We start from the raw sequence: 12,041 nt of genomic DNA on the forward strand, positions 1-12,041 counted from the left end.
AATTACACGAGACTTTAGTAAAATTGGTGTTAATTCAAATTACAGTAACAAATAAACAGCACATCACTACAATTATATTTTATTCTTCTGAAACAAAATCAAATAATAAAACAAAAAAAGCCAGGGGTTACATTTGTATGAACCTATGGTATAGTTGTAAGAATGAATTGTTTAGCTTCTTGTCATTGACTAAATCTAGAGATGTTTGGGAACAGATTTTAATTATTTTATTTTGTGTATGTAAAATTTACCAGAGAAAATAAAGACATTAACTATTAATTAAGTAGGAGTAGGGGAAACTTTTATACACATTGTTTATGAGTGTGACTCTGAAGGTATTTTTGAGCGAGCTAAGTAATTGCATGTTTTACTTCATTAATAACAACGAAATATGTCATATGTTTTTATTCAAATCAAATCAAATCAAAGCTACAACACGAGGTTTTAGTTCTGGGTTATCCCAGATTACCTATATTTAGACATCGTGGAACTATCCTTCGTCGCGGAGGGCATATTGCGCATTGATGTGGTCCGCGGAAGGATATGGAATAAAATATTTGTCACAGTACTCACTTCGTCATTTGTTGTGTATTGACATAGGTTAAGTTTGTCAGTAGACAAGGCTGTACCTGGCCAATGTGATTGGAAGGGGAAAGGACGAAACCAAAATAATTTAGCAGATTAACTGTATTAAGGGACATACATTCAATGGTTTTACTTGTCGTACGGTAAATGTGAATTTGAATCGGTTGCCATGTCCTTGCTGACCCAAGTATTTTCGCCCTGTGACTGAGTTTTGATGACCAATGATGAAAATCAAGGAATTTGAATAGATGCGATTTGGATAACATTGAAGAGAATCGCACGAACGTCAATGTTTTCCAAGCAGAGAGAAGTCTTCTGGATAGAACATCTCACCAGAGGACTAGTATGACAGTAAATTGACTGACACGAATTATATTGAAACTCAGTAGTGTTGCATTTCATAGCTTTTCAGGAAAATATATGGGCCTGTATTTTAATGTTCTTGCAATAACCTGCGATAATCGGATCATTGCTAGTTGTGATCCGTCAATTCAATTGATATTCTGTTTAGGTAGCATGAAGCTAACGTTAAAGCTAACTAGCTACTGTATATAAGATGCTGTTAGCATGGTTGTTTGCCAGCAACAATGGGCAACATGACGTATGTCACAGCATGTCACTCTCTGGTTATATAGTAGAAGTGTCTGTGGGTGTTTGAAGCGTGCAATCTATTTATCCAGAATACTTGACATCATGTAGAATGTCAAGCAAAGCAGTTTTGAGCTAACTAAATGCACATATTTCTAGGTAGCTAGCCAGTGTATAACGTTAGCAATTGGGGTCAGAAAATGACAGCTGGCAGTAGGGACTGACATTGTGTACCTTGGGATTGTGTCCAGCCATGCATAAAGCTGACTGCATTGTCTGATTGTGGAAATAGTTAAACGTCAAACATTACAGAATCTGTTGTAGTTGGCTTCTGACAGGAAATATTTTGACACTAGCTCCAGTTTTGCAGTCTCAGGCAATATCAAAGGTGGACTGGAATGCACGCTTGTCCTTGTAAAACTGACTTGTATTGTGTAAATGCCACAATCACTAGTTAGGATACATTGTTGCACCAGGGTTCTGATATTAAAATAGAGCATCCTTCAACGTGCCTCACTAAAGAAAGAACCTTAAGACACCTGACCTAAATTGGACAGTTACTTTGACAATGGAGACGGTTGGAGACTTTGAATACAGCAGAAAGGACTTGGTGGGACATGGGGCTTTCGCTGTGGTGTTCAAAGGAAGGCACAGAAAGGTAACTATCTGGAACATAGAAGGTCTGCATCTCCATCTTTCCCATTGCTTTGCTTGCACCCTCCCTCCTCTTTTTTTTCTCTATGATGTTATGTGAGAGTAGTGACGTTTATATACATCTAGGTCAGTGGCATTGCACTGCAGTAAATAAAATGGCATAATGGCATCATTTTGTTTAGTTTTCCTTCAACTAACTAGACATAAATATTAGTTACGATAGTGATGCAAAAATTGCAGTTAAATCCATTCTATCCATTCATAGTCTTCACTGTATTCAAATATAACAATGTTATATACATGTTTGATCATGCATGTTATTGTGTTTCATAAGCCTCGATCATGTGATGATGTTGTGCAATCTTGCGTTATGGTCTGGCACTGGGTGCAGAGAGATGCGAGCCGTTCATTCATGAAACGGATGACTCAAACAGCAGTGAATAGCTCGCTGACGTAGCCAGCCAGCCTAGATAAGGTGGAAAGGGAGCATGTCTGCTTGTTTTTCCTCCTTAAGGTCTTCTTTCTCCATCTTCAGTCATGATATGAGCAATAGTCTACATCTCAATGTAATCCATTTTTTTATATCAACAATGGACTGCGATGATAGTCATCCTATTAGCTTGATTGCCCACGCACTCAGTGATGATAAAGCATCTTGACTGACTGACAGGACTGTGGTGACTGTCCATGATGGGGATGTGGACCAAACAGTGTTCTGTTGATCCAGGTGCAGCTGAAGGACGGTCAGAGAGTAGAGACTGTTACATATTTCTGAGCCTGCTCCACATCTATTTCACTGTGTGATGCATCCAGGGATTATGTTACCATGCTACCCTATTGCCACTGTGTAGTGTACAGTATTGTATTAATTTATTCTGAGAGCAGAACATCAGTATGCAAAGATTCATAATACAGTAGGTAACTACTCCAATGGTGAAGGTATGTCAACATTAAGACAATATGGATACAATAACAGGGGTGTCAAACTCAAATTCACACACAAACCATATTGATAAAACACAAGGAATTTGCGGGCCAGACATTTGACATAAAAGGGATGATATCATCATGGTACCCTATTGCCACTGTGCATATCACACTTTATTTGTCACATGCATCGAATACAAGTGTGGACTTGACCGTGAAATGCTTACTTACAAGCCCTTAATTAACCAACAGCGCAGTTCAAGAAGAAGAAAATATTTACCACGTAGACTATAATAAAAAGTAACCCAATAAGAATAACAATAACGAGGCTATATACAGGGGGCACCGGTACCGTCAGTGTGCAGGGGTACAGGCTAGTTGAGGTAATCTGTACATGTAGGTGGGGGCGAAGTGACTATGCATAGGTAACAAACAAACAGCGAGTAGCAGCAGTGTACAAAAGGGAGGGGGTTCGATGTAAATTGTCCGGTGGCGATTTTATGAATTGTTCAGCAGTCATGGCTTGGGGGTAGAAGCTGCTGAGGAGCCTTTTCGTCCTAGACATGGCGCCCCGGCACCGCTTGCCGTGCGGTAGCAGACAAAACAGTATAACTTGGGTGGCTGGAGTCTCTGACAATTTTATGGGCTTTCCTCTGACACCGCCTATTATATAGGTCCTGGATGGCAGGGAGCTTGGCCCCAGTGATGCACTGGGCCGTTCGCACTACCGTCTGTCGCTCCATACGGTCAGATGCCGAGCAGTTGCCATACAAGGTTGCGAGGCAACTGGTCAGGATGCTCTCGATGGTGCAGCTGTAGAACCTTTTGAGGATCTGGGGACCCATGCCAAATCCTTTCAGTCTCCTGAGGGGGAAAAGGTTTTGTCGTGCCCTCTTCACGACTGTCTTGGTATGTTTGGACCATGATAGTTCGTTGGTGATGTGGACACCCAGGAACTTGAAACTCTCAACCCGCTCCACTACAGCCCCGTCGATGTTAATGGTGGCCTGTTCGGCCTGCCTTTTCCTGTAGTCCACGATCAGCTCCTTTGTCTTGCTCACATTGAGGGAGAGGTTGTTGTCCTGGCACCACAATACCAGTTCTCTGACCTCCCTATAGGCCGTCTCGTTGTCGGTGATCAGGCCTACCTACCACTGTTGTGTCGTCAGCAAACGTAATGATGGTGTTGGAGTTGTGTTTGGCCACGCGTCGTGGGTGACCAGGGAGTACAGGAGGGGACGAAGTACACACCCCAGAGTGGCCCCAGTGTTAAGGATCAGTGTGGCAGACTTGTTGTTGCCTACTCTTACCACCTGGGGGCAGCCCATCAGGAAGTCCAGGATCCATTTGCAGAGGGAGCTGTTTAGTCCCAGAGTTGTTAGTTTAGTGATGAGCTTCGTGGGCACTATGGTGTTGAACGCTGAGCTGTAGTCAGTGAACATTCTCACATAGGGGTTCCTATTGTCCAGGTGAGAAAGGTCAGTGTGCAGTGCAATTGAGATCCACAGCGTCATCTGTGGATCTGTTGGGGCGGTATGCGAATTGGAGTGGGTCTAAGGTGTCCGGGAGGATGCTGTTGATGTGAGCCATGACCAGCCATCGTTTCGGCAGGTTACCTTTGCTTCCTTGAGCACAAGGACTATGGTGGTCTGCTTGAAACATGTAGGTATTATAGACTCGGTCAGGGAGTGGTTGAAAATGTCAGTGAAGACACATGCTTTGAGTACACGTCCTGGTAATCCGTCTGGCCCAGCGGCTTTGTGAATGTTGACCATTTTTATTCACATTGACTACCGAGAGCATTATCGCACAGTCACTTAGAACAGCTGGTGCTCTCGTGCATGCTTCAGTGTTGCTTGCCTCGAAATGAACATAAAAGGCTTTTAGCTCATCTGGTAGGCCCGCATCACTGGGAAGCTCGCGTTTGAGTTTCCTTTTGTAGTCTGTTTATAGTTTCCAAGCCCTGCAACATCCAATGAACATCAGAGACTGTGTAGTAGGATTTAATCTTAATCCTGTATTGACGCTTTGCTTGTTTGATGGTTCATCTGAGGGCATAGCAGGATTTCTTGTAAGCATCCGGATTAGTCTCCCACTCCTTGAAAGCGGCAGCTCTAGCCTTTAGCTCGATGCAGATGTTGCCTGTAATCCATGGCTTCTGGTTGGGATATGTACGTACAGCCATTGTGGGACGACGTCATCGATGCATGACGTCATCGATGCACTTATTGATGAAGCCGATGACTGAGGTGGTGTATTCCTCAATGCCATTGGATGAATCTCGGAACATATTCCATTCTGTGCTAGCAAAACAGTCCTGTAGCATCTGCGTCATCTGACCACTTCCACATTGAGCAAGTCACTGCTACTTCCTGCTAGAGTTTTTGCTTGTTAAGCAGGAATCGGGAGGATAGAATTATGGTCAGATTTGCCAAATGGAGGGTGTGGGGGAGCTATGTATGTATCTCTGTGAATGGAGTAAAGGTGATCTAGGATTTTAAAAATTCCCTGGTTGCACATGTGACATGCTGTAAAAATTTGGTTAAACTGATTTAAGTTTGCCTGCATTAAAGTCCCCAGCCACTAGGAGCGCCGCTTCTGGTTGAGCATTTTCTTCTTTGCTTATGGCCTTAGAGTTGGTAGAGTGAGCTTTGTGGTGGTAAATAACATTTGTCCAGCCTTTGCTGCTATGCTTACAGATGTGCATAATATGCTGTGACCCTAATCAAAAAGTTTTGAATAACTCCAAATAACAAAAACGTTGCTAGGTTGTTGTAACATTTGAACTTGAAACATGTTTTACATTTCTTTTTGCACTGCATGGATCACCAGTGCTGTTGAATGCAGCATTGATGTATGGTGCACTCAAAATGTATTACTTTGTTGAGTATCCAGCCTAGGCTACTGCTCAAATGTTTTTGTAATAGGCCTTCATGTTTTGCATCTGCATGGCGTTTTGTAGCAGGTTTTGTTTTTTGGTTATTAGTTGTCAAACGTTTAAAAACCAAAGCCAGACTGCAACATTTAACACTGAACAAAAATATTAACGCAACATGTAAAGTGTTGGTACCATGTTTCATGAGCTGAAATAAGACCCCAGAAATGTTCCAATAGGCACAAAAATAGTATTTCTCTCATTCTGTACACACATTTTTTTTTTACATCCTTGTTAGTGACCACCTGACAGGTGTGGCATATCAAGAAGCTAATTAAACAGCGTGATCATTACAAAGGTGCACCTTGTGCTGGGGACAATAAAAGGCCGCTCAAAAATGTGCAGTTTTGTCACACAACACTACCACAGATGTCTCAAGTTGAGGGAGCGTGCAATTGGCATGTTGACTGCAGGAATGTCCACCAGAGCTGTTGCCAGAGAATTGAATGTTAATTTCACAACCATAAACCACCTCCAACGTCGTTTTTTGAGAATTTAGCAGTACCTACAACCGGCCTCACAACTGCAGACCACGTGTAACCACGCCAGCCCAGGACCTCCACATCACACCAGCGTGTATGGCATCGTGTGGGCGAGCGGTTTGCTGATGTCATCCTTGTGAACAGAGTTCCCGTGGTGGAGTTATGGTATGGGCAGGCATAAGCTACGGACATTGAACACAATTGGATTTTATTCATGACAATTTGAATGGACAGAGATCCTGAGGCCCATTTTCTGATCCCACACCCCAACCTTGTTTTTTAAGGTATCTGTGATCAACAAATGCATATCTGTATTTCCAGTTATGTGAAATCCATAGATTAGGGCCTAATGAATTTATTTAAATTGACTGATTTACTTATATGAACTAACTCAGTAAAATCTTTGACATTGTTGAATGTTTCGTTTATATTTTTGTTCAGTGTAGTAGCCTAGCTAGGACTGTGGCATGTGTCTGTACACTTTCCCTCCACTGTGGACACACGAACGCAGCGCGATTGACTTTCAATTCATTGACGCAAGCACATCAGGCTGTAATTTCATAAAGTAGATGACTCAACTGTTGACTCATTTATACTCATTGTGTGTCCTATTGTCCTTAAGTAGTAACTTATACCCGCGTGTGAATCCTTTATCTTGTAACTTTTTGACAACCAAGTTAAAATTCTGTGTGCTACAGCAATGAACTGTTAGAACCAACACTTGGCATGGACATTTAGCCTACAACAGTTTAAACTTTCGGTCTGGTAGAAGATTAGGTCAGCGGTAGAAGACTAGCCCTATGCGTTTGCCTGTGACCAGAACATAGCAGCTAAATTTAGTGTACATTTGAAGCTGTGTATACTACCAGTGTACTGGTATGTGACCTGATGTCCTTCCAGTGATGTTCTTGAGCTGGTTAAAATGCAAGAACCAATAACATCCCGTTCTGTCTGTCCTCCATCTCCTAGCTTAGGTGGAAATAATCCTATAAATATAAGGCATGCCGATGCAGGGTTATAAATATTCCAATCACATGATGCCAGGTCCACTTTTAACAGGGCTGATGAATTGCCTCATATTTTAAGCATCCTACTGTAGTTTGAACTAGCCCTGCTGTCACTGTTTAGACTAGGGATGGGCAACTTTTATGGGGTGGGGACCACCAAAAAATCTGAACTCATCATGAGGGGCCACAGTTACTCGCTGGTCTGTGTACCCGCATCCGTACCCCCCCCCCCAAATTGCCAGCAAACAGTTTTGACCCCCCCTCTTGGTTTGATAGTGGAGAGACAGCAGATAATTCGAACATAATAACAAGTTTAGATTGCTAAATTAGTTTTGCAGTTAGCTATCAAAACTATTTTAGCTGAAATGGGCTAAATGACTGACTGTCAGTGACGTACAGAGCCTTTGGAAAGTATTCAGACCCCTTGACTTTTTCCACATTTTGTTACTTTATGGCCTTATTCTAAAATTGATGAAATTGTTTCCCCCATAAACTTACACACAATACCCCATAATGACAAAGCAAAAGTAGGTTTTTAGACATTTTTGCAAATTTTATGACAAATTAAAAAACTGAAATCACATTTATACAAGTATTCAGACCCTTTACTCAGTACTTTGTTGAAGCACCTTTGTCAGCGATTACAGCATTGAGTCTTCTTGGGGGGGTAGATCAGCTTTAATATTGTAGCTTCCATCAATGTAATTGTCTGCATCACTTTCAATCCCCCATTGTTGTCCTGTTTGAAGGTGAATCTTCACCCCAGTCTGAGGCCCTGAGTGTTCTGGAGCAGGTTTTTATCAAGGATCTCTCTTTACTTTGCTCCGTTCATCTTTGCCTCAATCCTGACTAGTCTCAAAGTCCCTGCCGCTGAAAAACATCCCCACACCATGATGCTGCCACCACCATTGCTGAGATTAAAGGCTTCCATATGTTTTTGTTCGGCTGGCACCTAATAGTTGCTCGCATACTCCCTTAAAAGACCTTCACTTGAAAAACAAGAAAAAAAACAGCAATAGTCCATCTTGAGGCACCTTAGCCATTATGCACTTCCTCAAAATAATTTAACTGAAGAAATTGGCAGAGGAGATCTTAGTTGTGCAATTTTACATCTAACTAATAAAAAACGTCCAATGGAAAGTGCTTACTTTTCCCTTCAGTCTCTCTGACTGTCTCTGTGTCATCATAGCAGGAGCCTGGTCATTAACTTGATTTGGTGCAAACAATACCCACCACCCTCTGCTCAGCATTACACCATAGGCCGATGGGGTGATTCTATTGTATGGGGTTTCTGTTTGCTGCACTGCCTCGGTATATGTCACGGTTGGCTGGGGCATGCTGTCACGTGCTGCCTCCCTGTGCTACTACCAGTAGAACCCTGTCTAGTGGCAGATCCAATTGCAACACAGAATTAAAACCTCTCCTATTAACCTAGATTCGTTTGGAAAGCAGCAGCCCTTTTTATTCATAGAATTCCTCTCGGAAAGTCTTACAATGCACCATCCATTCCACCTAGCCTAATAATGTAGGCTAGTTGTGGTCATTGTCCAAGCTCAGTGTCGCTGTAGCTCAAGGGCAAATAAATCAAGCATTTTGTGTCATGTGAGCTTGAATAGTGATTTTTTTTAATAAGCTACTCCGTCACACTAAGGGCTCATGTGAATGAAGAAAGCATGGAAACGGTCTCTAAACTTGAGTAGAAAAAAGGTCTCTCGCTCAGGTTTTAGTGGAAGTGGGCTACCTCGCATGATAACTCAGTGTTCTAGTATTCTTTTGACTGTTTTGTCATTCAGTGTCACAGAGGCCTATCTGATTGAAACCCGAGAAACCTGTGTTGATTTAATGTCTAAGTTGTTCTCTCTTCCCCCGCATCTCTCTCACAAACAATGATGCACAGTGCACACCAAGCAATTAAAGGCCAGCTGGCCTAGGCTTTACACACACGTGTGAGTGATGGGGGAACTGAACACATCTAAAGGGATTTTAACTAATTGTTCTTTATTTCTCTCCTTGCTCCATCTGCAGAAGACTGATTGGGAGGTGGCCGTCAAGAGCATTAACAAGAAGAACCTCTCCAAGTCCCAGATCCTGCTTGGCAAGGAAATCAAAATCCTCAAGGTGAGTAGTATGCTTAACCTAATTGCTTGTCATTTATCTTGGAAACGTATTTAGAGAATTAGTTGACATCGATCCTCCATCAGTCAGCAGGTTTGATTGAAAGGCCTTGACTTCCTTGTTATAAATGTAAATAGAAGCCAGTCGTCACGTCAATAGTACAGTAGCTAATGCATCACTAATGTGCTTCTTTCTTCATTACTTTTCCCAGGAACTTCAACATGAGAACATTGTGGCACTTTACGATGTCCAGGTAAGTCCTTATCTGGTTTTCCATTGAAGTAAGGTCGAGCTCAGCTGATTGCAGGCAGACTGGGTGTGTCTACTGCATTTGAGGTAGCCTAACTTCACTAAAGCTGCGTGCACTCTGGTGCTTTTTACGATGACCGCTCTTCGATTCAACTAGCCATTCTCTTCAACAGTGCTCAATTAGACCTACATGGCTAGAATCCAATTATTTTATTCATTATAACCAGCCAAATGGGACAGTGCATGGGCAGTGCAGTGCAACTGTACACAAGCAGAACACTCACAATCACTAGATCACCAGTGAGACAGACAGACACATAATGAGTTGACAAGCTCCTGAGTAGGCCTTTTCTCTGTTTGCCCGGTCCATGCGGAGCTGGCTGCAGATTACCAGAGCAGAAGTATGTGTGTAATGTTAGTGGACATTCATGTGTAAACCATTAACTCCGATAAGACTTCTGACTGATGGTCCAAGGCTGTGACCACTGATTGACTGGTGGAGCTTCTCAGTCACATGACACCACATGACTGGCCATGGTTACTCCAGCATCACGCCCATCACCTCTGCTGGTGGTCAATCAGCACACACCTCTGACAGTCCTCAGTGATGTAACGGGGCCAGGGGGCAGGGTCGTCCACTTCAAGGTGGGTGACAAAATGGCTGCCACCAAAGGTCAGGTTTTAGTCTAACTCACCATGACCTTACTTCATGGTGACTACTGGACCTGTAGCTTTGGTTCACCATGGAAATCACTGAGAGCTGTCTATAAAAGAGCAGGAAAGCCTTTGAAAATCAGCTTAGCTCAGCCCTCAGTCCGAGAGCTCTCTGTGTGCGTGGGTTTTATTGTTCACTCCAAGGTTAGCAGGTAGTCCTATGAGTCGCTCTGCGTTCTCTATTTATAAAAAGCCTTTCCAGTAGGGTTCCAGCCAATAGGGAGAGATGGAAAGAGCTGTAAAGAGAGAGAGAGTTATTGAAGTCATGATCAAGCAGCGCTGCCCACATGGTGAGGCACTTTCTTTGTTTACGTAAGCCTCCCACCGGGACCCTGCTGCTCTACCCATCCGGCCCTCCTCCCTTCATCCCTCTATCCGCACCCCTGATGTGATCACCACTTATAGTCAGACCTTTCATTATACTAATGTAGCGTGTGATGTATAATGTGTTTGAAAATCCCCTTATCAATACTGAATGGACTGAATGGATGGAAGTACGGGGTTTCCACTAATACAGGCACGAGGTGCCAATATCTTTTCATACCCCTTATGATTAAGGTTATGATTGGGGGTCAGGGAGTCTGATCATAGATAACTACTTGACCAAGAGTATGTGGACACGTTCTCGTCGAACATCTCATTCAAAAGTCATGGGCATTAAAATGGAGTTGGTCCCCTCCTTTGCTGTATAACAGCCTCTACTCTTCTGGGAATGCATTCCACTAGATGTTAGAATATTGCTGCGGGGACTTGCTTCCATTCAGCCACAACAGCATTAGTGAGGTCGGGCACCAATGTTGGGCTATTAGGGCTGGCTCGCAGACCAGGTTTCCAATTCATCTCAAAGGTATTTGATGGGGTTGAGGTCAGGGCTCTGTGCAGGCCAGTCAGGTTCTTCCACACTGATCTCGACAAATCATTTCTATATTGTCATGCTGAAACAGGAAAGGGCCTTCCCCAAACTGTTGCCACAAAGTTTGAAGCACATAATCGTCTAGAATGTCATTGTATACTGTTGTGTTAAGATTTCCCTTTTTACTGAAAATAAGGGGCCTAGCCCGACCCATGGAAAAACGATCCCAGACCATTGTTCCTCCTCCACCAAACTTTCCAGTTGGCACTACTCTACAGGTAGAGTTCTCCAAACCCAAGCATTCTCCAAACCCAGATTCCTTTGTCGGACTGCCAGATGGTGAAGCGTGATTCATCACTCCAGAGAATGTGTTTCCACTGCTCCAGAGTCAAATGGTGGTGAGTTTTTCACCACTCTAGCCACATTTGGCATTGCGCATGGTGATGTTAGGCTTGTGTGTGGCTGCTCGGCCATGGAAACCCATTTTGTTAAGCGCTCGGTGAACAGTTCTTGTGCTGACGTTTCCAGAGGCAGTTTGAAACTCTGTAGTGAGTGTTGCAACCGAGAACAGATGATTTTTACGCGCTACTTGCTTCAGCACCCGGCAGTCCCGTTTTGTGAGCTTGTGTGGCCTACCACTTATCGGCTGAGTCGTTGTTGCGCCTAGAGGTTTCCACTTCAAAAAATACAGCACTTACAGTTGACCGTGGCAGCTCTAGCAGGGCAGAAATTTGACAGACTTGTTGGGAAGGTGGCTTCCTATGACAGTGCAATGTTGAGTCGCTGAGCTCTTCAGTAAGGCCATTCTACTGCCAATGTTTGGCTATGGAAATTGCATTTGTTGTATGCTCGTTTGTGTACACCTGTCAGCATCGGGTGTAGCTGAAATAACCGAATCCACTCATTTGAAGGGATGTCCACATAATTTTGTG

General features: G+C 43.2%; 1 protein-coding gene across 1 annotated transcript in view; it reads left to right on the plus strand.

Moving 5' to 3' along the window:
* Positions 1-568: 568 nt before the first annotated feature.
* LOC115136650 (serine/threonine-protein kinase ULK2-like) overlaps positions 569-12,041 on the plus strand; it is a 44,769-nt gene continuing 33,296 nt past the window's right edge. Inside the window, 3 exon segments of the mRNA XM_065024383.1 lie at positions 569-1,831; positions 9,204-9,296; positions 9,505-9,546. Coding sequence (XP_064880455.1) covers positions 1,742-1,831; positions 9,204-9,296; positions 9,505-9,546 — 225 coding nt within the window. The 5' untranslated portion in view covers positions 569-1,741.

Source organism: Oncorhynchus nerka, linkage group LG11 (genome assembly GCF_034236695.1).
Source record: "Oncorhynchus nerka isolate Pitt River linkage group LG11, Oner_Uvic_2.0, whole genome shotgun sequence".
Lineage (NCBI taxonomy): Eukaryota > Metazoa > Chordata > Actinopteri > Salmoniformes > Salmonidae > Oncorhynchus > Oncorhynchus nerka.